Genomic DNA, 27,331 nt, shown 5'->3' on the forward strand with positions numbered 1-27,331 from the left:
AAAACAAAACAAAACAAAAACAAAACAGTGAAATCTATTCAGAACAAAATACGAAGGGTGCGACTGTTGCAGAGGAGCTTGGAATTTGTACAAATCCACAGAGAGAAAGGGAGAGAGGGGGAGAGAGAGACAGCTGCAGAATTTTAACTCAAAACATGCTGGCCTATCAACAAAAAGTATCCCCCAATACAATAACCACTCCTACCACATGAATTGCTGCTGCACTCCACTCCACCATCTTCTGTCACATGTATTTGAACAGGCTTAGGACTCGGGGCAGGAGCTGATGACGACATCTATTTCGAGTGCGTTACGTTATGGGGATTTCTAAAAGCTAGACTGCGAAGATAACACGCTGCCAGCTTTAACCTGTTGCTCTTCGGTATGCTCAAGTAACATAGCAAGGACTTCTGCCTGTGTTTTGGTTCCCTTGCTAAAACCAAGAAGCCAAGGTGCTTCCTTCTGGGCAAAGTGAAAGCTCTTTCTCTCCTTCAGATAAAGGAAAATATGCCCTATTCTCATGCTCTGAAAAGTGTGAAAAGGGGACTGTTCAGCTAAATCACATCTTGCTATCAACCTCCTGAGCACAATGCTGTAATCTTTTCCTCTTCTCCTTCCACCTGTTAGCAATTATCTACTTGTGACAGCTACATAAAACAGTTTAAATTTTAACACTGACACTCAATCAAAGGCATTTCCAGGAAACAAAGTCTCCTTAAAAATAAAAGAGATTATGCAACGGAATCTCCCTAACTACTTTGATTTTTATTACTGTGATTGTTTATATTGTCTCTTGAGAGCAGGTCAGCTGTCCAAAAGGAAACACCAAAACGTCCTGAGTAACAGCTGACAATGCTCAAAATTCTTGGTCTTAGATCTGCATTACGTAACTTTTCTACTAGAGGGTAGCATCTCAAACATGTACTACAGCAGCGGCAGCCCCTAACCCATCAACCACGCACTCTGCAGCCAACCCAATTCACTCAAAGTCCTGTAACAGGCACCTATTTTTTTTTAAACCTTTTAGATATTTATTCAACGTAATTTCAGTATTACTTCACAGCCTATCTTAAGTGTTTTGATTCGCAATAGTTACAACAAAAATGTAAGACTATCTATGCAATATGAATCAATACATTTAAGGTATCAACTTAATAATTCATAAATCATTGTTAATAACTTAAATATAGGTACTATCACATGTAGGAACACATTATCACAAAGCAGCCATACCATATTGTCAGTGTCACTTCACCAATTTGTCATAGCATTTTAGAATATAAAATTTCTAGGAAATACTATGAGAAACAAGCATATTCGAAATATCAAGAAAGATTCCAGAAAAGGAGTATATTCTTTACCCTGACTACAAATGAATTTTAATTGCAACTTTTTTGAGGTGTTGATCTTTTGCTTCTGAAATTCAAAGAAAGTATATACTTACCTAGGCATCAATTACTATTATGTTTAATACTTTTCCATGAAGATACTAGGGATGAAGTGAATGACAAATCTATGTCAAATTTTTGAACTTGTTCATTTGTAGTGAACTTTTTTCCACTAGCTGACCATTTAGAAACATGTTTATACATTTAATAGAATTATGTACTGTAGATACTTCATCTGGCTGGCACAGCTGATCTCAATACTCAAGATACAGATGATCCACCCATGACTGACACAAAATTATGTGCACGTTTCATTCAACAACACTGTTCTAAAATTAGCTCAGCTGAAATAAGCTTGCAAAAATATCTGAAATTCTCATTTCAGATTAGCAACATTTGTGAATTTAAAGAACCCGGCACATGTGTTGCTGAAACGTTAGAACATGGCTGCCAAAAAGTTAAAATAATCAGGGTGGGGTGAAAGAAAAGAAAATGCTTTGGGATGGGGAGGGGCCAAAACTACTGTGTTGCAATAAATGAATACCTTTAAATGAAATATCTCCAAGTTAGTAGCATGAGGGAAGAGCAAGCTCTACTAGGCAATGCCATTTTAATTAGTGTAACTACTGCAGACATCTGGCAAATAGTTTAGACAAAGCAGAAATAGACTACAAATCAACAAATACTTATTGCTCCAGATTCAAGATAAATTCAGTTGAAAAGTACACTATGTAACATGTAGTTTTTATTTGAAATTATTACTCCTACTTTTCTATGCCTTCCTTTCTCAATTTTAATCATGTTTTTACCTCTACATTCATTTCAAACTCCTAATTTTTCCTCATTATAAAAACTATTTCGTAAATGTGCATAAGTTAATATGATGTACCATGTCAGTATTTTAACAGTTTACAGGACTTTAAGATTAGAAATCAATGAGCACTCAATTACACATCTGTTTTGAGAGCTTTAGTGAAAAAGCTCTGAATGCCTCATCACCACCTGAAATGTTGAAAGACCTTAATTTAATTAATTGCACTGAAAGAGAAATAGACCCATAAAATCATATGGCATTCATGGTTCAAGTGATTACTGTAACATAGTTCTAGAAGTTCCAAACAGTACCTGGGGACTTATGCTTTCAGGTTTTCTTAATATGCATAGCTTGCAGATGAGAGCTACGATTATTGGAATATCCGAGTTACATTCTGTTTAATAACATACGGATATATCAACCAAAAGGGCAAAATGAAAGTGAAAAAAACGAGGGGAGTAAGAACAGAGAAGAGGAAAGAGCAAAATGATGCTCAGAGGAAAGCAGCATTAATTGCTGAATTACCAAGTAGTCAACAAAATCAAGAGAAAATAAAGCAATCGCTACATTCTCAAATTAGTTTCATGCCACAAAGCATTTCATATAATCAGTAATTTAAAATTTGTTCACAACAAAAGATATGCACTGGTAAAGTATACATTCTCTTCTCATTTCCTTTGCTCTATCTCAATTTTCCCATTTCTTCCTCCAACTCCTCCCTCCTTTCCTCTATTTCATCTTCCTCGTCTCATTTTCACTTCACACCATCTTCTCTTCCATCATCTTACTGCCTCTTACCTGCCTCAGAATTCTCATTAATCTCTCCTCACCAATATACTTGGCCTCAAAAAAAAAAGTTTCACGTACTGTTGTTTGTTTTCTAAAATATAATTCAAAACATACAGAAAATTTCTAGCATGAGCTGCTCCACATACCCTAGCGAAACCACTTACAGCTTCCTGCTGAGGCTTTTGATCATCCCTCAAATATCCAAAGCAGCTACACACTCTTCTCCCTGCCCTATAGCAGATACTTGCTGTCTCCTTTTACACTTTCACAAACATACGTGCTGCTTGTTCTCTTCTCTTTAAGAGAACAGTATTTTGTTTGTATATCTGCAGCCAAGTACAAACGCACTCTCCCTCTTCTTTCATCTCTCCTGTTTTCTCATTCAGAATCCCTCTCCTGCTCCCTTCTTTTTCAATTTTGTCCTCGGGGATCCTTCTCTCGGTTCCTCCCTGATCATGTTCTTGCAACCTTATTCATACACCGTACTCTCAAGAGTTTTCCTACAAGAACCAAACCTCCCTTACAGTACAGGATGATCAGAAATTCCATAGCATTAGAAGACAGTTTAAAGAAGTTAAAACTTTGATTTGGATTCCAGAAGAATTAAGTGATCTGGGGAGACAAGGGCAGGATTTCTGGCTTATACAGGCTTTGAGGTAGATGTAGAAATTACAGATTAAAGCATCTATGATTTCTACGATTCCTAAGATATTCAACAAAATGTGTCTATCCTGAGTAATCATTTATGCAGTGCCAATGCTATAAAAATGCTGTGGTACGGTTTTAGATGACAAAATTAAAAAGCCAAATGCATTCATGCTGTATGCACGAGCTGTTTAACACTGCCAGTGAAGAAAAGGCATACTTTAAAGTATATACTTTATACTAAAGGCATACTTTAAAGTAAAGATACTGCTTGACTGGTTTGTATCCAAAAGGCGTTCTGATTATTTTTCTTGATCAGGTTAAAACTATGTATCTTTTTTCTTTTACACACATAGCTATTTAAGCCTTTTGTACTTACTAGGGTTTTTATTTCTCACAAATACATACGAAAAATAATAAAAAATATAAAAATATTGTTGCGTATTATCTGTGCTATACTACATCTTAAGTATACAATAAAGGGAAAGAAAAGGATACTTCACCTGACTATCTGGCTACAGTCTACCACCACTGAAAATTCATTTGCCAAGCTGTCACACTAAATTGGAACTCGCTGACCCATTTTTCAGTTTTTAAGTTTTGTAAGCTAGTAACAAAAATAGAATCTTGAATCAAAGTAATTTATGTTTATACTTACTCGAAAGTATTTAGAAACAAGAGCAAATGCGTATTAAAAATTTCCACTTCTGCAAACATGTTGCCATCAACTGATAAAAATTTGTATTTTATAACCTTGGTAGCATACCAAGGTTCATGGATGCAATACTTGGTTGAACCAAACATACTTGGTTCATGGATGAAAATCAGCCAAGGCAAAACCCATTACAAAAAAAAACCAACAACAGCAGATGTAGTACTCATACTTCTAAAATAGCCCAGCCCCAAAGCAGCTGACTCACGGTAACATGCCTGCCTGCCTGGTGCCCTCCCCTCTGCGGGAAGCAGCTGCTCAGCAGAAGCTCAGGCAGCAGCACGGACAGTGTCAGCACTCGCTCTTCCCACAGACGGACGTGCCCAGGGAAGGTCGGACGAGCTGGGTACGTGGCAGAAGTGCTAAGGAACATAATGGGGTGGGATCCAGACAGAGGTGCCAGTTTGGAGAGCTTGGAAGTACGACTGGAAGGGGAAAAGTGTGCTAAGAGGCTAGGACTGATAGCCATGTACTGAAAGTGAAAGAGTAAGGAAAGGAATGAGGTGAGAAATAGGCCACCATATGTTGTCTTAAAAAGAAAAAATAGAGCAACATGCTTTTCAGAAACTGCTTTGAGGATACAGACAAATATAGTTAGTTTATTAGGAAGCTGGTCATTTTCATGTCACATAACAATTAAGCTCTGCTTTAATACTAGGGTCATGTTCTTTTTTTCCTGGCCCTGCAATTCTTCCTGGGAAGCTGTTCTGACTAAGAGACATCTTTTATTACACAGCCCAGACTTATTTGCATATTTACACCTTTTTTCTTAGTGCCAGTACTGTGTCTTTTAGCTTAAACGCTGCTCTCTTCCCAGTCTTTAGCTGCAGATCTGTCTACAGGAAATAAATTACGCATTTCTCGGCTTTCATTCTGTGGGCTAAAACAGCCGTGCTTTTCCACTTTCTTCTTCATGCTTTTCATACGATCCAAGTAGCTTTTCTTGCTATTATTTCAGAGTTCACGTTTCTTTTATAGCTCAACACACTATCCTGGCTGCCCAGTATACTATGTTGAATTCCTCAGAGATCAGACCTCAACAAGGGCCTGTAAAATAGAATTAGTGCTTTTTAGTCTCTCTTGGAAATATACCTCTCAAAAGGAACTGTAAGCATTGTTTCAAACGCAGTGTATGACCCTGAATTTTACCCTAGTTCTGTGTCCCCATCTGCCCCCCCAGTCACAACACAATTCATCCTATGTGATACTCGAATCCTCCTATTTATTATTAGTCACTCTTGATAACAAAATTCGCTGCTAACACTTCATTGCTCATTTAGGGCTTATTGAATGCCTTAAGAGTGAACTTTGAGAAAATTCATTCCTATGCTTGCTCCAATCCTATACCTTCTTTCATTTCTACAGGTTGCTATTTCTCTTGTATCTATTCCAAATTTATGTTAGAATTCCCATCTTGCCAAGTTCAACTAAAATAGTCCAGGTGAAGGGCATCTAAATGACCTCCTTTTCCTAAATAAGTAAAACCTCAAAAAGGTATCTGATATGTTTGGAACAATCTATTTTGGGAAAGCCATATGATATGTTTTCACTGACCTTTTAATTATTCTCCTCTAAAAGTTTCAAAGTTTTTTTTTGAAGCCTTATGTGCTGCTGCAGACAGACAGTACATGCAGACGACAGGTGCCCTGTAAACTTTTAGAGCATGTTTGCTGACCTCCCATCACTTATTGACACCGTGCAACTTGACAGATCCTTTCAGAATATTGCTTCACTTTCTCTTTCCATGTTCTCAAGATTTCTTTTATGTCATAGAAGGCCAGGATTGTCTGAAAATTACAGTGGAAACCTAGTAAACTTTCTAGGTGATTTGTTAGTCTCAGTGCTGAATAGCTTTTATTTTCACTGACTGTGCTATTTTTCCTTGGAAGCTACATTTTGACATTCTTTATTTTTCACGTAAGCTTCAATAAAGCTATTTGAAAGTTTTGTGCAGAACTATATCTTCTGCACTCAACTTTAAAATAGCACCCCTCCCTCAACATTTATATGGAAACCTCCTCAGATGACAAAAATTTAGAGTAGGGGTCCACAGTTTTTAGTGGAACTCTCGATTAGCAATAGATACTATTACTTGCAACTCCTGACAAATCACTTTGAAACGGCTTGCATACCACTAAGGGTATACCTATCACAGTTTGGGATTGATTGTAATTATTTTTAGGCTTTAAGAAGTATAAAATGAACCACTTGGACTGGAAAAAATAAAAGATGGGAATGTAAAAGATATATCTAACTAAATGTAAATTTGAGATAGATTAGAATTATTCATTAAGGTACCAACAGAAATTACCAGCTATGGTGAGGATTATCCTGATCCTCTTCCTGTCAGAAGCTTGTCTTAATAATTTTAGTTTATTTTAAACACAACAGAAATACCTCATGCAAATGCATTTTAGCTCTGGAAAACTGGAGTCAAATGTAAAAATTCCACAGATTAACCTCTAATCTTGTTTAATCACACGCATTACACAGATTTAAAGTTCTGTACATAGTGTGTTTAAGTCTTTTGCTCTACTAATATTTGATTAGATTAAAATGGTTGCTCAAACACTACGAAGATCAGGGCAATATAATTATCCAGACAGGAATTTTTCAACTGATGTCCGTCTTTGCCAAATGATGTACTGTAATAAAGTTCTGCCTAGTTTTGTTCTATAATGAGAATCTAACATCAGGATCATAAAAGTAAAAAGTTCTTTATTAGCAAATGTAAGTTAGACTAGAAGATCAAAACCTTTACTGATAGAAGTTAGTACTAAAAAGATCATGCTCCTCTTTACAGAGACATTAAAAAAACCCATGTTGGGCTATTTCTAGGTCTGTCCTAGAGCTGCTGGAGCAAGAAGTATTTTTTAAGCAGTCTGATCATTATTCCAGCATCTTAACCAATTGACCCGTTCACCTGGTCTGCGATACCTGGTATGATGATCTCAGGGACATCCAGAATGTTGCCAAATGAAGCAGTTTTACGATGGCCTCGTTTAGGCTTGGAATAGGCTGAAAAAATACACATACACAATACACATGCAAAACACTAAAATGGCAATAGCGAAATTATTAAATTTGTAATATTGCATTTTTCATAAACTTTGTTAAACTGTAGTTCATGCAAAAATATTTCATGCAGAATAAACTGCATTGCCTTTCACTCATGCTTACACATAGTAAAGCAACTGTTAAAAAGCAAAAACGCAGAACTGGCCATCAATACAACACCGTGTAATTAGTTATAGTTAGCAACACAAAAGTCAAACACAGAAAGCAGCATGGCAACAAGAAGGGAAAATCAAATGTAATTATCCAAACAGAGAACAAAATAAATTATTTCAGATCACCTGTATATTCAGAATAAATTCTTGATTGCCTGAACTTATGTAACACTTCCTCTTTAGTGCTGGGCATAAGCTATTTTATAAACAAGATTAAAAGTTGGATACTTCTGTTTCTTTGAATCACCTCCTGTTAAAGCAAACCTAACCTGTCTCTGAAAAAAAATGCTTATTGTTACTACATTGCACAAACATTCCTGCCTTCCGTTATTTTGCCCTTTGAGTGAAGATTTTTTGTTTTGAAAACTGGATACCACTACCAACCTTTTCATTTCTGAATGATGTTCAAGAAACATACTATGCTTTGGAGTAAAATTTGTTTTCTTAATTATTATTCTGCTGCTTCAGTAGCTACAGATAAAGTTTCCATTTAGTGAAAAGTCTAAATACAGCTCCCAAAGGCAGAATGTTGCAGCACGTTCATCTAAAACTTAACATAGAATAGTGGTGTGTATTATGTGATTTACTCTAAACACTTAATCTAGCAATAGATGGAACAAGATAATTAAAAAATTCTTGACTATTTACTCTCAACCACAGCCCAATTCTCACCCAGTCACAATTTTTTTTTCCCAAGTCACAACATATTATTTCTGTCACAGAGTTAACATGATTAAAAAACAAAGCAAAAAATCATACAACGCCATTTCAGCTCTTTTTGAAAAAGGTATGGTCAGATGGGTTTGACCCGATTTCTATTAGTCTACTGCATGAAGTAATTAAAAGAAAAACAAATAAAAAACCCACCCCAAACTCTACTATATTCAATATATTCTTTTCTTTCAAGAAGAAGAAACCTTACAGTCACAGTGACAACAACAACAACAAACTTAAAATATTCTGAAATAATGGTTACTATTCAAAACAATGTACTTAAGGAAGACAAACCAGGAAAATTAAAAACTCACACAAAAGGAAGGCCAGAGTTATCTTCGCTAATGTCAAAACTTTACATTGACTTTAGAGTGTCAGTGACTAAAGTGAGTCCTGACATTTTAAAATAAAAATGCAGATTATTATTATCAGGTAAGTACACAGCTGCCGTCTGTGTTAGGAAACCTTTAGGGATATTCAGGGTGAGAAGTGTTGCACAATCATTCAGTCAAAGACTGACAATACAAAAGACAAATCTTGGAATAAGGCTTTAAAATAAGAACATAGAAGTAAAAAGTATATAGGGCAAGATAATATTAACCTATGAGTATCTTCAGTATTTAGTAAAACAAGATCCTGGAACAATCGTAATATAATGAAGAACAACAGTAAAATCATTGTGGTGCAAAAGAATCAGGATATAATGCATATTTCCTTACTACTTACAGTTCCTTGATTAATTATCAGATTGGTAGAGAAATATTAGATCAACTACATAACTCTGGACTAACCAAAGTAATTTTGTCTGATTATGGTATATAACCACAGATTTAAATAAAAAGAGTTCCAGATATGAAACTTAAAGCTTGCATAGATTAACAAACAATATCCTTGATGAAGAAAACAGACAAGAAAGTGTTTGCCAAGTACACACATTTTTATTAACTCAATCTTTTGGGAAGAACTAAGACTGCTTTCACCATAAAATTAAGTATTTATACTTGCACATAAATTCTAATTCACTCAAGGACTCAAGGATTTAGATACAACAGTTTATAGCTACCTGAAATAAAGCATCTGAAGCTATTTATTACTGAAACAAAAGATATCAATGCTTTGTTCATCTGATGAATAAAATGTTTATCTTTTTGAGATATGTCAAAGTGAATTTTAAAAGTTATTTGGGAACATGCTGAACTTTAAACCTACCTCTTCATTTTTAAGTACTAGAGGAATAACCTTGAAGAAAACGTTATTTTAGAAATAATTGTGATGGAACGAGATGGAAAAACATTATTTCAGATGCAAAGGATAAAGCTTGTGCATTTGGAACTCGACTGATATTTAGAAGTCTCATAATGATTTTAGAAAGGCGAAAGTCTAATTCAACAATAGTAATCTCTTCCCTGACCTTATAAGTACCTAATTAAAAGTACTCAACCTGTCTGGCAGTTGAATATACAACAGCGAATGAAGTAACTTTCCCCCACAACTAATAAAGGACAATAAGGACAATAAAGACTACATGAAAAGTTAAAGTATTTTCATATGGCTAATTTTACTAACCCTCTCTAAGATTGTCTTAAAAAAAATCCTACTTATTTTCTTCTTACCAATTCCTTACTCTGTCTCCCAAACATAATTTTACCTGTGGTAGAAGGTATTCTTGCTTCTATTTCAGACATGTCAGCACTCATCCTTTTCGCTTCTCCTGAGACAAGGGCTGACTGTGGTCGCCCACGAACATCTGACAAGCTCTCCACACTGCTTCCACGAGATGGGGGTAAACTCAAACGGCCAGGTTCACCCTGTTTCAATAGTTACATTTTTAAAGAGAAAGAAAAAAATTCTGCAGAAGCCCTTCCATGATATGCTCAGTATGTAGGGTAAAATAATTTCTACAACATAGATTTTAAAAACAAGTCAAAATTTTAGAAAATGTTAAAAAAAACAAAAGTGTCATTTAAGAACCAAATATCTTGCATCTTGCAACTTTCAAAATAATTAACTTTAGTTGCATTCAAATTGAGGAGAATTAGGACAATATTGTCACAAAATAATATTGTTTTTTTCCATCCTACTTGAAATAAAATAGTGTTTTCAAAATTCACATAAATGTCACACTAAACTTCTGGTTCTAACTTCAGGCAATGATATGCAAATATACATATTTTTTAACCTAATGAATCCCGTTAAATGAACTGTTTTTGGATTTCATTGGAGATACCTTATTAGGGCCTTCCAGTTTATATTTTTGGAATCATTCAGTATTTTTCCATCCCCTTTCATGCTCTTTTCCTGTAAGTAAAGGACTCCAATTTTGTACTATACTTGAAAGAAAAGACACTAATGCTTTATAGCAGTTGCAACACTTTTGTCCATCTTTGTCCATTTCTATTACGGCTCAAAACTGGAGACGTTCGCTTACCGGCTGCTTGGCTGTATTTTTCATTTGCTGTGCCAATTTTGATTCTAAACGTTTAATAGTGTCATTGGTAGAAGCTCCTTGGAAGTCACCTGGTTCCATGTTAGCATCACTCTTGTTGCTTGTGTTTGTAGAAGTGATGTCCATGAATGAACCTAGAAATCAGTAATAAAGTCAGATTTACATTAAAAATGCTAACATGCATTTCTTCAAACATTCTCAGCAGCTTAACTTTGCCGTAGAGCAACTCATTTGAAAGCTTTTAACAAAAGGCAAGACTGCAACAGATCCACACATAATAATAAAGTAAAATGGAGTGGGTAGAAGAAAGAACATACAACTAAGTACTACAATGACATTTGAGATCAGTCTTTAGCTTGCTCTGAAATTAGAGTAGATGGTAAATTAACAACACAACCAGCAACATCATTCACAACTAGTGGAAAGGTCCATCATTTACTACAGAGGAGCACAAATACCTGAAAAATAACAAGCAATATTTCTTTGTAGTGTAAGGTAATAAATCATATCTTAAAATCATGTGCTGAAGGATGGAGAACACAAGCTAAAGTCAGTAAAATGCTATGGCTGAAAAGATTTTGTAATGTAATTTGCAGGTCACTGAGTTGCAAAGTAGCCAATGAAACTTCATTCAAAATAACAGCAATTTGGAGATGGGAAAAAAAAAACAAATCAAGCAGCAAAAGGTGAAGACACTTTAGATTACTAACTACTGAAGTGGGAAAACTGTATTCTATAAAATCAGAGGACTGAACAATCTTTTATTGTCTATTAGCAAAAGGATTTCTCTGGGGCCAGGACTACTTGAAAGCCTAGCTTACATTTTGTTCTACTCCCCTTTCTAGTGATTTCCTTGTGCTTCATTTAAACTTCTGTACTTACTGCAGCTGAACATAAAACAACTACAAATTTAAACTGATCATAACTGAGAGCAGGCACAGCTTTCAAGAACAGTCAAAAATTTAAAGATGTCAGTTCCTACACATTACACGTGACTGGAAGCGTCAATTGCTAGCAATCTTCATGGGAACAAAAAGGAGACCTTAAACTTGGACGTTCTGAGCTAGCTTTTATTATATGCTTGTTTTCCAGTAAGACAACCTGTATGCTTCAGCAAAACTATTTGTCTGAGAACAATATAAATATGATGTGGTACAAAGTTTTAACAAAAAATGGATTCCTGCCAACGCTTAAGATTTTGGAAAGGTTACCTTTCCTACTTTAATTTCAAAATCAATATAGAAGTGTGCTTTATAATCCATCTGTATCCCTTTACGGTGTTTTCTTTTATTTATACAACTGTACCTGTACTAGTGGCAGAGTTGCTTTGGCCTTCATCTGAATACTGGCAAGGATACTGCAGAGGTTCATCAGCTCCTGGAAAGTACTGTGAAAAAAGAAGTATTTTAATAATAATAAAAAGCAATTAAATTGCTTTAAAATAATTCAAATAGTAGTTCATGAAATAATTCATAAATATAACAAATCATATATTATACACAATTACAAGCGTTTATATAGAAGTAAATCCAATTATTTTAAGTAATACATTAAAATACATCTATGACTCCTGTTATTAATTTCCACATATTTGTTATAAATGCAATACTATACACCTCCCATAAGGAAAGAAATAACTCTCTTTTTCTTTTACCACAATAATTCTTCTTTTTAATCAAAAAGAGAAGGAGAGAGAAAACATGAGCCTGCCTTTAAAGTGAGTTAAAAGGCGTACCTGTTGTAATTCAACTTCCAAACCTAACAGGTTAAGAAATGATTAAGATACTAAAATAAGCGTTATACCCGCATCAAGTGTGTCATTATTTTAACAATTTCCTCCATGGAAGGTCGTTGTGAGGGATCCTTGGACCAACAACGGGTCATTAAACTCTCAATTGGTTTAGGTAAGTTTTTGATCAGTGGTGGCCGAGTACCTGTAATTGAAATTAGAAAAACAACAATAAATTTGTTAAGCAGACTGTAAGAAGACTGACAGTGAATAACCTGTCTGATATTTTGCTAAATAAATAGAAGAAAACATATAGTTAGTTGTAGTCTGATGGAACTGGCCTGTACTTGATTTTCTGTCTTTCAAACAAAGAACTGACAACAAAAGTTCACTTGTTTGCACCATATACAAGTTGGTACATACAAACAAGAAATAAAATGAAACTTTTCCTTCAATAGTGGTTTGAATAAATTCACTGACTGACCAAATACAATGTATTGCAGTGGTAATTAAAATGACAAATGAATATATTACAGCTTTCTGACAAGTAAAGCTCTAGTCCAAGCTAGGAAGCGTTTGATTTTTAATGCTGAACTCACAACAAATAAATAAATAAAGTACTTTTAAGGCTGCTTTTGCTCATAAGAACTTCCTGAAAAATTAGTAAGCATTAATAAGTTTGACAGAAGCATCAATTTTGGATGACTTTTTCCACGGACTCTGCACATTTTCAATTATATACTACACTTGAAGTAAAATATAATCTGTTCATCTGGTTTTGGTTCCAATTTCTACCCTTTTTACTATTTCAGCAAGTACAATTAATAGACATCCAGTTATGTTTAACACATGAGATGTAGCGACATTTTGCAAAGAAAGCAGTCAGTATTTAAAGATATATTAGCCATAGCTTTTCTCCCTTGTTTGTTCATTATTTCATTTGTAATTTTATGTAGCAGGAAATCATAGAATGGCTTTGGTTGGAAGGGACCCTGAAGATCACCTAGTTCCAACTCCCTGCCATAGGCAGGGATACCACCCACTAGATCAGGTTGGCCAAGGCCCCATCCAACCTGGCCTTGAAGACTTCCCGGGATGGGGCATCCACAGCTTCTCTGGGCAACCTGTGCCAGGGCCTCACCACCCTCTGAGCAAAGAATTTCCTCCCAACATCTAATCTAAATCTCCCCTCTTTTAGTTTAAAACCACTCCCCCTTGTACTATCACTATCCATGTAAAAAGTCGCCTTCCATCTTTTTTGTAAGCCCCCTTTAAGTACTGAAAGGCTGCAATGAGGTCTCCCTGGAACCTTTTCTTCTCCAGGCTGAACATTATTAGGAACATTGTCTCAATATTAGGAAAAGGTTCTTCACTGAGAGGGTGGACAGGCACTGGAACAGGCTCCCTAGGTCATGGCACCATGCCTGCTGGAGTTCAAGAAACATTTGGACAATGCTCTCAGACACATAGTCTAATTTTTGGGTGGTCCTGTGCAGAGCCAGTTGGATCCAGTGATCCTTGTGGATCCCTTCCAACTCAAGATATTCTAGGAGCATCCCCAGCTCTCTCAGCCTTTCTTCATATGAGAGGTGCTCCAGCCCTCTGATCATCTTCACGACCTTCTTCTGGACTTCTTTAACAGCCCCACATCCTTCTTGTGCTGGAGGCCCCAGACCTGGACGCAGCACTCCAAGTGGGGCCTCACAAGGGCAGAGCAGAGGGGGACAATCACCTCCCTTCACCTGCTGGCCACTCCTGTTGATGCAGCCCAGGATGCAGTTGGCCTTCTGGGCTTCAAGCACACACTGCTGGCTCATGTCAATCTTTTTGTCCGCCAGAATCCCCAACTCCTTCTCTGCAGGGCTGCTCTCAATGAGTTCTCTTCCCAGTCTGTCCTCATGTCTGGGATTGTCTCGACCCAGGTGCAGCACCTTGCACTTGGACTGGTTGAACCTCATCAGGTTCACGTGGGCCCACTTATCTAGCTTGTCCAGGTCCCTTTGGATGGCATCTCTTCCTCCTGTTGTATCAGCTGCACCACTTATTTTGGTGTCATCTGCAAACTTGCTGAGGGTGCACTCGATCCCATTGTCTATGTCACTGATAAAGATATTAAACAGTACCTGTCCCAAGACAGATCCCTGAGGGACACCACTCTTCAATGCAAACATTGCAGCAGCCAAATAACACAAAAAACAGAACTGATACAAAAGCGCCAGTGTCTTAATATTAAATCTTTATGACAGAAGTGCTTACTTAATGAAATATAAAACTGAAAAACTAATAATTTAAATCTGCACACTTAAGAATGTTTAGCAAATTTATAGGTCAAATATACAACTTGAAATGCAGATAAAAATTTTCAACTCACCATTGTGAACTGCCCACATTATGCGGAAAGCTGGACCACCAATCTCATCAAAAGGTTTCCTACGGGTGATTACCTCCCAGAGAATAATACCCCAACTGAAAACGTCACATTTTTCACTGTAATTGCTACCTGAAAGAAATCAGCAATATAATCTGTCTCTTTTATATAGAACACACTAAAACTAAGTACAATTTCAGATGAAAAACAGCTCTATATGCTTTTTTTACCTCATATTTGCTTTCCTGAGGAAAAAATAAATAAATCTAAAGCTGTTTAGAACTGCTTAAGCTGCTAACTTAAGACTGAAATCATGACTGATCATTAAGAATGCCTCTCTTGAAATCAGTCCTTTTCACCCCGAAATTATAAAATGTCAGTTTTGTTATATAATATCATATGCAATTTGTTAAATTTCAAACATCTCTTGAATTCAGAACTTAACTGATTATTCTTGCTTCATGTAAGTATTGCTGTTGAACTTGCTTCTTCCACATTAGTCATGTCAGCCAATAAAAATCTCTGCCATATCCATTGCTCTTTAGCAGAACCAATGTTACCATATGAACAAATCAGCAGATTCCCCCATTTTTCACCATCTTATTCTCCCTGTTTATTATTTTTACTCTTTTTGTCATGTCATTATTTAAATTAAGTTTTGATAACAAGTTGAATATTTCTAAACTTCCTGTTATAAGTGCAGAAGACATATAGTTGATATAGAATAAAAAATAAGAATGTTCATAGGCTACAAAGGAAGACTGTAACCCTACCTCATACAAGTAAAACAAACGTGAATGATTAAGGATGTGATAGTACGTGCATAAATATAAGTGATAGGGATTTTCTCACGTCTTCAAGCAAGGATCAAAATTGGCATTGAATGGCCAAGAATTTTTGTTGTTGTTGTTGTTAAATAATCAGAAAGCATCATTGAAACAAATCATTTCATAAGCAGCAGAATTAATGAATTCCAGTGTCCTGTGGATACCTATTTTGTAACACCCAGTTGCAACAGGCTCTACACTACCTATGAGCCATCCTCCTCTGGTCTGCAGACCTCTGACAAACTGTGCAAAGAAAGCAGCATGCTCTCAGATCAGTTCTTGCACACTGACCAGTCTGGGAATGAAACAGAAAGAACAGGCTGCAGCCATGTAACCAGAAGTCCTCTCTAAGCCGCACAACTAATTTGACCTTCTCACAGCTACTGATTTCACAAGACTCACAAGAACTTTGTATCTCTGAAAGCCTTTATACCTGTATCAAAGTAGCTGAAAGTGGCAAATGAATTTAAAAGTTACTGAAGGGGAACAACATTAGCTTCATCAGTCAGCTTTTTTTTCCAAAAGGCAGCTGTTAACAAGGGCAGTCTTTGTACTTGTGCAGCCACAGCACTTCCATCTATCTACACATTCAACCCTGTCTTAGGCACTCTATTTTTGCTAGTCATTCTCCCTAGCAATGGCAAGACGGGAGCCCAGCAAGAGCTTTAATACTGCTGTGTGGAGCAAAGCACTAAGGAGCTCACTCCCTCTCTCCTTTGTAGTCAAGACCTCTGCATGGCAAGAAGAAAGGGACAACTTTCAAGCTCCTTGTCGGACAGATCCAAAGATCAGATGAAGTCACTTTTCAGTGGAGACAGCCTTCTAAAGCAGAAAAAAGTTGCTTGGTCCCAATGAAGGAGTGACGATCCCATGTGGTACACAGCGGGAGACAGACAGCCCACGACAGGGAAGTAATGCTATTCTCCTGTTTAAGCGCAGAAATTTTATTCTGTGGCTGAGAACTAATTCTGAAGTGATAGTCCAAAACCAGTATCATAGAGAGAGAACATTCTATAGCGTTTCATTACGTAACAGAGCCAGGTAGGATAACAGATGCATACCATCATTCCTCAATGTATCCAATTATCCCAAAGCATTTTGAAAACAGTTTCTTGTAAAGGGAGTGAAGGGAGTGCAGAGAATGGAGTACTTGCTCTGTTTCACTTTATCCTGACCTAGATGAAATTATTTTCATTTAGACTGTTTGATCTGTTACAAGGGTCCAGGTGCCCTAATCCATAAAACTGGGGGAAAAATCATAATATTAGAGCATTACTTCAATGACCACTGACATCTACAAGAGATACTTCTTGCGCCTTTATATTTCTCATCTAAAACTCAGTACTAAAACAACCCTAAAATAATATCAGTGTTTATTTTGTTGATTTCTGATGCAGTAGTATATGCAAACAAGCTTAATGATTTTGACATAATTTTAGTACTGCTTAATCGCTGCCTCAAGAGTAATTTGATATGCTGCAACACAGAAGTTACTAGATTCCTTTGTCTTTCCTTTTTACATATACTTGTATGAAGGGTTGTGGCATTATCAGTAAAAGCTTTCAGAAAAAAAAAAAGTACATAAAGCCAAATGTAAACTGAAGGCTTTTGCTGCCATCCAGCAATAAATCTGCAATACAAAATTTCTTTGTTCTGCCTTGTTGCATTCATATAACAGGAATTAGGATAAGCACTGTAAATCCCTACTACAATGTATTTATTTCAAAATCTGTTTTAGATTATTTTTTTCCACTCAAAAAAATCTAGCTTTAATACTGATAGTGCAGTTGATTACTTATAAAAGAATAAAACATCTCTAATGTATATAATTTCATTTAATAATAAACAAGTGTTAAGAAATGAAGCATTTCTAGCTAGAGTTAAAGAAATACTGTAGGTTCCCTGATATAAAGTGATATAGTGGAAAATTTTTAGGCACCAAAGTGAAACAGAATCACTTTTAGGTAGGTCCTCTGAGTAACATTAGGAAGAATAAGGTACCTTCAAAACAAAAAGCTCCAAAGGTGGTGCTCAGAAGGGAGCACCTTTGAAAACTGCTAACTGTTGACATGTATAATTTGCTGCTTCTCTCTAGAATAAGGACAGTAAAGAGGCCATTTGGATCCACAAATTGGGAAACCACTGCACCAGAGGCACTTGCAAAACGTAGCAAAACAGGACATCTGCTTCCTAAAACAGGAAGATGACACCTCCAGACCCCTCTGCGCTAATCACAATAATTTAAGGTATTGACTGGGTAAAATGTGTTTAATTTGCAATCTAACGATGACTGTATTATTTCTCTAATTATCATAAAACAATTATACCTATCTAATTATCAACTGTCATCTGTCTTCTCCAGCTTAAGAAATAGCTTACTTTCTTACTTAACTAAATTAACTGTTAATAACAAGCATGCAGGCAAGAGGAAGTACATCAAACCTCTAGAGACGAGCAAAACTAGGAAAGAAACATGAAGAAAACCAGACAAAGATGTAGTTACAATAAAGTGGAGGGTTGAAAATGAAGGCAATTATGTTCAATTTAGAGACACTAACAGGCAAATTCTAAAGATAAAAGCTGATCAGAATAGGGAATGAAAGTAATGACAGCACATTTAAATGTCAGAAGAGTTTGAAATTACTTATGAATCTCAGAAACAGCACAATCCTGGTGAAACAACCCTCTGGGTATGTTTTATGTAGTTATAAAATAAGAAACAGCAGCTATCTGAGGTATCCCTTATATAAGCCTTGGAAATGACATAAATAAAGGCCCCACATATTCACGTAATTAACTATTTAATGGTAACATGATAGTCTGTTTGCTGATGCTCTTTGAAACTCTGCATAATTATTTGGCAGTATACAATCATAAAGATTTTAAAATAAAAGTTAGACTTCTACCAACAGTCTTTCAGCTGTTTCAAACTTTAATACGCTGATTGATATAGAAGTATAAATTAAAAGATGTTCTTATTTCCTACACAAATAAATTAAAAGTTGCATCCCTAGAAAGAATGCATAATAATGACACCATAATTATTGTTACCTTCAAAAACTTCAGGTGCCATCCATGCAGCACTTCCCTTATTGTTGGTCATGTGTGTTTGAATATCACAGGCTGTACCAAAATCACAGATTTTTAGAACTGTCCCCCCAGCTACCAAGAGCAAACTGTTAAGGGAAAAAAAAAGAAAAGTAATTGTAGGATGAAATAGTCTGGTAATAAAACACTGAATTTTTATCCCAACAGCTATCATTCTAATATAGTTGAATATCTAAGGCTGTGCTTCTCAATGCTCTCATTTTATAATTTGAGAAATAAGTAAAGTCACTTGTGCCTAATCTGAGCATAAAAAATAGTTTTTAAATAATCAAATACACATTGTAATTTATTCATATTTCTATATGCTAGATTTTAAATATATATCTTTAGGCATAGCAATCCACTAAGCATATATTGACAAAATTAATCTTTCAGATGCCAGAGAGTAAAAAACAAGTACTTTAACAATTTTGGCATAAGAATGATGACCAAGACTCCCATTAATATCAGTCAATGTAGTTATTTAAATGAAAGAACTTGAAGCTACATTTTAACAGCTCTTTAAATCAAAAATGGGTATACAGGACAGAATTCAAGATTCAAAGTGTGACTTCATATTACTGTTTTATCTGGTAAAACTGCTGGCTACTACCAAAAGTGATTCTGCAAATCTCTGTTTCCACTGAACCTGTAGAACCAGATCTGAAGCTGTCAGATGAATCAGATCAAAAGACTGACTGGATAGAAATCTATTCATTTTTGTTTTGGTGGAAAGTGTTGAGAGATTCTGGCTAGGGGTAGTGAAATGGGCTGAAGGAAGGGGATAGAGAAGGATGATCACGACAGATTATGTATGATGATATCAGATTAAATACAATATTAAAATCAACCAATCAAGCAATCCCCCACCTAATGTTCTCTTAGTGAACAGCACAACCCACTGTAAAACTGTGACATTTTAAATGACTTTGAATAGGAGACCTGTCCCTATCAAAATCCTCTTCTTTGAGGAAAGGCAGGAGCAGGATGTTTTTCCAGTTTCAGTTTAACTGAAAACAAGTGATTAGTTTGTTTCCTGAACCATGCACCATCCCTCTGAAACTGCAGTTTCAAAGGCACAGCTTTCATTTAGAATACAGTACATCCAATACATTTAGTATCAATTAAAGGCATTTGTGTCATATACAATGAGATTATCAGAAATGATTTTCTACTCAAATTTTAAGAAAAAAAAAAAAGAAATATAAGCCATAAACCTACTTTGGTGGTTTCAGGTCTCTGTGAATTAGAGCCTTTGGTTTCATACTGTGGAGATACGCCACTCCCTGGGAACACTGTAAACACCAACTCATTGCATGTGCAGCAGTATAATGAGGCAGAGGTTCAGCACCATGTAGCACTGCAAAACAAAGGCACAAACTAAAAAGAACTTTATTGCATATTACAACAGATACAATAGGGTTAACAACATACCAATCAGAAAGCTGTACGGCATCTAAGTAATTAACAATATTTCATCACTGAAGCTTTAACAGCTTGCAAAAGGATATTTTAATTAATGGAAATGTCAAAATAATGTGTAAGTTTTAGTATGTCTTTCATAATATTTTATGTTAGAATTCTAACACCCAGCAACAATATTTTACTTTTTACTTGGGCAGTTAATGCTAGCACAAGGGTAATGTCTTTAAACTAAGAGAGGGGAGATTTAGATTAGATGTTGGGAGGAAATTCTTCACTCAGAAGGTGGTAAGGCACTGGAACAGGTTGCCCAGAGAAACTGCGGATGTCCCAGCTCTGCAGGTGTTCAAGGCCAGGCTGGATGGGGCCCTGGACAACCAGATCTGGTGGAAGGTGTCCCTGCCCACAGCAGGGGGGTAGGAACTTGACTAGTATCTTCAAGGTCCCTTCCAACCCAAGCCATTCAATGATTCTACGAATATGAAAGATGTTGCCTGTTCTGGGCTATCCCTGCTAAAATCTATGTTAAACAACTACATAGGGAATTTACAAGGGAGAATCCTTCTCAGATGAAGTTTTCTACTGGAAAACCTTCAATGACTCGTACAAACAATAACAAACTGATATCAAAAACACACTGACAGACTGAAAAGTAGTTTTTAGAAGTACGCTTTCCCTTTAAAAGTTAAGACATATGTATGAAACAACTTTATATTCTAGGTAATATTTTCACTAACACCAGTACTTCAGCTCCAGTAAGACATCATATTGAAATGATACTCACCATTGTACAGAGAACCTCCTTCAGCATACTCCATAACAAGACACACCTTTGTGAAGAGGGGACAAAAAATAGGGATGTTTAAATATAGGGGCAGAAACCAGATTTTATAACTTAAAGTAAGGCTTTTTTTTTTTTTTTTTTTTTTTAAAAAAGCAATGTGTCCACACCTAAGCTAATGGAAAATTTATCTGTGACATAGTCAGGGTTAATGGTAGACATTTACGTATAAGAAAAAGAAATTACCTTTATACTTAGCGCATTCTCTTGTTTCCTAACTTACAGTGGGAACTTTCTCCCTCCTGCTCCCATCCTGAAAATCAAATGCTGTCTTCAAAGTGTAATTCATTTGCCTTTACTATTTTTTTTAGAGTGGCTTTCAACAGTTTTAAATATCACGTCAAAATAATTAGCTAGTTCTAAGAAAAAAAAGATGTATCCTTATTTTAACCAATTATATATTCCACACTAGAATTAGTTATGCATATATCTGTCCTGTCACAGTATTTGCTCTTCTGCTTTCATAATTTGAGGGACTGTTTGCAGCTGTGGCATATAGAGAGCAAATCCTGAAAACTGCATATATGAGAACAGGAACTGATTTACATGCTATGATTCATGTGTTGCTAATAAATTTTAGTTTTGCATTGCTGATTTGCAATTAATAGAACTGTAGTTCTGAATGACACTATGTATGTAAGATACCAGACGCCATTTTTACCAATTGAAATATAACCACTGTTTAGAAAGAGTTTTGGGGGTTTTCTTGAAATAATTTATTTCTCGTAAGAGGACGGGAGGGGACACGAACCTGAAAATATCAACCAACCTACAGATCTGTATCTATATCTGTATCAATAAGCATTATCGTGGCTTAAACATACCAAATATATACAAAACACCCTCTTTGTATATAAATTTCACATTTTGTGCATTGCTGCTTGTATATGGTAAGCTAGTCACCTTTTGTCTTACTGACAAAGCTATAACTTACTGGGTTTAGACAGGCTCCATATAACTTGACAATATTCGGATGGTTTACTCGTGACAGTTGTCGAAGCTGCAATACAAATCACACGTCATTTCAAACCACGGGAAAAAAAATGCTAACATTATATTCACATCTATAACTCATACACAACAACAGCAATTATAGTTTTATTTGTCTGCATAACCCTTGATAGCACTTTGAGAAATTACAAGACTAATGCCTCTGTTTGCATTTTAATTTATATAATTAGATTTGTGTCTAACTGGAACTGAATTCAAAAGAAATGTTAGAGAAATTAAATTTAATGATTTTTTTTCATGGTGTAGTAAGATCACTCAAATCATAAGCACTCTTAACTCTGGCTTTTTAAAGGTTTTGTGCTCTTCCTGGAGCCCCCAGTGTTGGAATCCAGACTGTCTGACCTCATAAACAATCTGAACCATAATGGCTTTATTCATAATAAAGGAAGCTACTGTTCTGGGGGGAAAAAAAAAAAAAAAAAAAAAAATGAAAAAAGCCACAAGCCTATAAAATACGCCATTGGGTTTAATATTAATGTGACAGTTTCCAAGAGCTTACTGCTGCTTGTACTCATTGATGGTTTTAAGCATGCCTGCTACAGAGACAAGACTATTTTGCACTGAATTCTTCTTTGCCCTAGACAGAAGAAAAAGTAGAAGGATTTTTTTTCACTTTACACAGACTTCTGAGGCAGCTTATGTTGTTTGTAGTCCACTCTAGGGAGCTAATGTTACTCTTTCTGTGCACTTCAGAAGTTCTAATAAAACTGAATGGAGCATTACATCTTAATCTTGCACTGTGTAGGGCTTCCTAAAACCCAATAATTATTAAAATATTTCTGTGATTCTCAGATCTCTTTCCAACACAAAAATGCTGAGAAAGTGATCTGATCTACTCGGTACTAAAGCAGTCAGATTAGTAACATTAAAAACGTACAATAGTAATGAAGAGCATTTTTATGTAGGTAGGCCTATTACAAATATGCTTCCTTTACCCCTTAAAAGTTACATTTTTAATACATTTGTATATCTTGAACATCCTAGATTCTTACTAAGCAGCATAACACAATACACCTCATTTAAATTAGATAGCATTTAATTCTAACACATACTATGTATGGAAGTTTATCGGTGTATCTGAAGTGCTCAAGATCTTTCTAAAGAAGCAGACATTGAATAGAAAAGTGATTTGCCCTTAAATGAGTGACACTCATTAATAACCTTACACTTAAAATAACAGAATTATTTAAACCGCTGAATATTTAAACATTTTTTTGAGTATGGACCTGAACACAGAAGCTCTAGCACCTGGAAGCATTAATCGGTTCCATGACTCTGCTGGGTATTTTGTCTGTGTCCCAACTCCACACTGGGACAGAAACCAGAAATTGGTGTTTTCCCCACTCCTTTTCCCCCTTACTTTCCAGGTTTTATGGGAGTGAACTAAAAGAGCAGCAGCATGCTCTGACAGGAGTCCTTTTCTGTATGACCTGGAGTCCAGGACTGTGCTGGGTACCACTGACCACATTTACTTTGCAATACAGACATAGTTTTAAATATTCTAAATGTCCCCATGAATTTGACACAAAAAGAAAACACGCTTTGCAAAAACCTGTGTTTACCAAACTTACTGTACCTCTACAATGAAGGCCTTTCTTTCAGATTCACTTTCTATTTGTTTAATGGCTACATCTTTAGCTCGCCATTTTGCCTTGCAGACCACACCAAAGGCTCCTCTTCCAACAACCTAGAATAACATAACACGAAATACTTACGTTAAAAGTCGGTATGGTTTAATTTTCTGACCAGAACTTCACACATAGAAAATAAATTTAACTTGGAAAACTGAAGACATGCAAAATTGAGTTTTACAGCAGCAATTTAATATTATGCAGTTAAAGCATAACTCGTGCATACATAAGCTTCCTCCAGAGATCTTTTACAGAAGAAATTCAATAACAGTATTCCAGAAAAATGTGATCTTAATAATTATTTCAAACAAGATCCGCTCAGAAGAAAATTAGCAGAATGATGGCAAATTTGTTTTTACAGATTTGACCAGTGAAATCTTATTTTTACCTGCTCAATTATTTTTATGCTTGTGAGTAATATAGGAAATCAAACTTCCAAAATGGAAGTACATTGCCAAACAACTGTATGGAACTATGCTAAAGTCTGGGTGAGGTGTTCACAGTTATCTTCCCACTTTCGCACAGGTGCCTGAATAGTGTGAGAACAGGAAATTTTTCCTGAGTCCTGAAAGCAAGCACAGTATCTGCATAACTATGCTTTCTCCATTTTTGTTGATCCCTGCTTTCTACTGTGTTTGGAGTTCACATTGCCTAAAGATATACAAAGCAAGACAGGAGCCTTAAGTCTTCACTGTAACTTCACAGAAGCAGTAGCAGCAGCTTCTATATACTATATTATTCAAGAATCCTTTAAAAACAAAAACATCTGTTGTGAAGAAGGTTATCATTTACCAGTTCTTTGAAACTCAGCATGAGAATGAAAGCAGGATACAGAGAAATGTCCTCTGTGAGGTTACTTTCAGTTATGGGCAAATTATGAAGTACTGTAAATTGAAATTTCACTTTCCAGCAAACCAGCAACATACAGAAACAACAAAACATCCATATGTAAATTTAAAGTTGAAACCAGACCATCACCAACAGTGACTCTAGCTGCTACAGGAAAGCACAGACAAGCTAGTAGTTACATATGCCTGAAAGAGAAAGGAAGGGAGGCTAAGAGGAGAACATGTAAGGCACAGAATGGCATAAAAGAAGCTAAGGGACAGGAGCTCCTCCAAGTCCAAAGGAATGCAAGGTGGAGCAGATGGGAAGGTTAAGGAAAGAAGAAAGGGACAATGGGCTTGGTATGTCGGTCTCTAATTCTGTATTTGGCTGTAGCAGCCTTCCTTTGCTGATGGTTTTAACAGCATTCTGTGCTCATGTTACTAGCCCTTAATTTTCAAGTATCTGCACACATCTAGAGAAACAAGGCAGACACTTCTAATCCAATGAATGCTTTTTTGGAGGATGAAGGAGAAGAGAAGTGAAAGGGAGTGGGCAGAGAAACCAGAGGGTGGAGTGGAAGCATTTACAAATGAGATTATAACAACAGTTTATTATTGCAGTTTGATTTTACTGTCTTCCTGAAATGGGTAACGCGCACACAAAATTATTATTTTGGATCGAGAAAAACACACTTCGCAATATTATCTTCACTAGAGTCTCTTTTTATTTATTACATTACCCAACCAAAGAGGGAAGAGATCCTTTGGAAACGACAGCAAAAGGAATATTCAAAATTAAAATATAGAGATGCCACATAATTAAAGGACCCACAAAACGTTCAAACATGGTATTGCATCCACATTATAAACATCACAACGATTCTTATAGGCTTGGTAGTGAATTCACTCCTTAACCGGATGGTTTCTTACAAAAAAAAAAATGGAGTTTGGAGGAGTTCAGTAAGTAACTGCACATTCCCAGTGCTGAAACAATGCAAAGATGGTACCTGCCAGGCTCTGCGTCACAGCGACCTGACTATTGTGCACATAAACCATGCTCTGGTGAGGTGTGTGCTACATGCTTTCATACCAAATAAACAGAGGCTGAGTTCCCCTGAGAACAGGGGTGGATTCTTAAAGCTGCAGGTACATAGATCAGGACCTGCTACAATTTCATGCTTAAAATCATAAAGTCTACAAGCAAAGGCCCAACGTGAATAAGAAAAAAAGATAAGCAAGATTTTTGCATTAAGAAAGATGAAAAGGGGAAGTACCCAAGATCTTTTTGAAAGGTCATGCACAGATATAAGAGCCAGCTGCCCAGGAACGGTGATCAATGACATTTCCCTTTTCTGGTTTCCTTAATAAACACAAAGAAATATTTTCTGTTCCATATTACAGCACACACTTTGCCTTCCAGGATGCCCTGGCTTCTCGCCCTTACCCACCACAACAGTGGCTCACAGACCAAGCCTACCACAAGATGGCCACAGCAGATCCACAACGTGCCAAGTTCTGCTCCACACAAAAGGGACCTGTTGCTTGTACCCACTTTCTCCAGCTAGCGCAGGGCCACGACTCTTCTCTTGATGCAACAGACACCAACTCTTTCCTTGCAGTCCACAAGCAAGTTCGGAAATTCAGAGCCATATGAATGATAACTACATATAAATGACCTACATAGGTACAAATGGGAAACGGTGAACCACCTGAAGACCTAAAGGTACCAAAGTCTCTCTTGATATCTCCTCTTCTCACTTAGACCACATTTTGAATAAAAATGCCCAAATTCTCCATGTTGGCAGGCCCCTATCTTCTTCTACCAGCATAAGAGAGCTGTCCATTACCATGCCTCTAGCCACCCCTCACAATGCACAACCAGACTTACAGTTTACAGAAAATCTCAATCTGTGGGTGCACTCTAAGTCAGAACCTTGCAGAAGTGCTGATTTACTATGCACGTAGAAAGAACCTACTGTGCAAGCACGTTTACCTTAGCAGCCTCCTTACATCCCAGAAACGCTAAGGAAATACCATTAAATAGAGAAGGATGCCACAGAGCAACTCATGTGGGATGAGCTGCACTGGCAGCAGCGATTCAGTTCCAGGTCTGCTGCTCCTCTACAACACAAAGAAACCCAAACTGATCAAGTAACTGGGAAGAACTTTCCTCCTGACCTAGGGGAAGGGGATTGTGCATAGAATGATTTGTCCTAGCAGGAGACAATCGACCTGATAGTAGAAGGCTGAGTGAGGCTCCTTTTCTAAATGTACTCACACCCTTCATGCCTTTTGACTATGGCTCTGTTCCATTTAATCCAGTAACGTGAAAGAAAACAAACAAACAACAGTTTATGATAAATCAGGTTTACTTTGGGGGGGACTAGTTGCGTCTTTCCTTGCTGAAAAGACTTGTATGTGTACATATCTACAAATATGTATATATTACAGTTTCAATTTTGCTACTACTTTTGTGTAATACAAACTATACATGTATTAAACACATTTTTTTCCATTAAGCATATAAAGATAAAATTATATATATAACAAAGAAAAAAAAAAGCCCAAGTGTCTCTTGCATTTGATTTCACACAGTCAAATTTAGCATATAAGCCAATACAACTGCATACTGTGCCCCAGAGATAAATTCATGACTTTTTGGTTTAACACCAAGAATCCATTAGTAAATACTAAGAATTAGATGCACGTCAGGAAGTACTGCCAAAGACTGTTTAAAAAACCAAAAAAGTTTACCAAGCAATCTAAATCTTAATTACATAATGGAAGGCTGTGAGAAATCATCAGATACATAAATTTTAGGGCTGGTGAAAAGAGTTTGATAAATGACTG

The 27,331-nt window shown here is 36.3% G+C and overlaps 1 protein-coding gene and 1 long non-coding RNA gene across 7 annotated transcripts in view; one reads left to right on the plus strand and one right to left on the minus strand.

Moving 5' to 3' along the window:
• On the plus strand, positions 1–26,400 carry LOC121067297. 2 transcript variants are annotated; one of them, XR_005818215.1, is made up of 4 exons: positions 1–4,694; positions 16,385–16,703; positions 17,758–17,908; positions 25,883–26,400. It is a non-coding gene; the product is annotated as an uncharacterized LOC121067297 (long non-coding RNA). The 2 variants fall into 2 exon arrangements; XR_005818216.1 differs by having other exon boundaries at positions 25,902–26,400.
• The window catches only part of MAP3K7 (mitogen-activated protein kinase kinase kinase 7), a 48,568-nt gene that overhangs the window by 13,181 nt on the left and 8,056 nt on the right, over positions 1–27,331 (minus strand). For 2 of the 5 annotated variants that reach the window (XM_040551592.1, XM_040551593.1), the window contains exons 2-12: positions 23,600–23,710; positions 21,947–22,012; positions 20,956–21,001; positions 19,971–20,109; positions 18,714–18,838; positions 14,839–14,967; positions 12,542–12,672; positions 12,044–12,125; positions 10,721–10,872; positions 9,941–10,100; positions 7,286–7,366 (exon numbers count right to left, since the gene is read on the minus strand). In XM_040551592.1, coding sequence (XP_040407526.1) covers positions 7,286–7,366; positions 9,941–10,100; positions 10,721–10,872; positions 12,044–12,125; positions 12,542–12,672; positions 14,839–14,967; positions 18,714–18,838; positions 19,971–20,109; positions 20,956–21,001; positions 21,947–22,012; positions 23,600–23,710 — 1,222 coding nt within the window. Of the gene's footprint in view, positions 1–7,285; positions 7,367–9,940; positions 10,101–10,720; positions 10,873–12,043; positions 12,126–12,541; positions 12,673–14,838; positions 14,968–18,713; positions 18,839–19,970; positions 20,130–20,955; positions 21,002–21,946; positions 22,013–23,599; positions 23,711–27,331 lie in introns of those variants that run through there. The other 3 variants (XM_040551594.1, XM_040551595.1, XM_040551596.1) reach the window with 2 other exon arrangements.

Source organism: Cygnus olor, chromosome 3 (assembly GCF_009769625.2).
Source record: "Cygnus olor isolate bCygOlo1 chromosome 3, bCygOlo1.pri.v2, whole genome shotgun sequence".
Classification (NCBI taxonomy): domain Eukaryota; kingdom Metazoa; phylum Chordata; class Aves; order Anseriformes; family Anatidae; genus Cygnus; species Cygnus olor.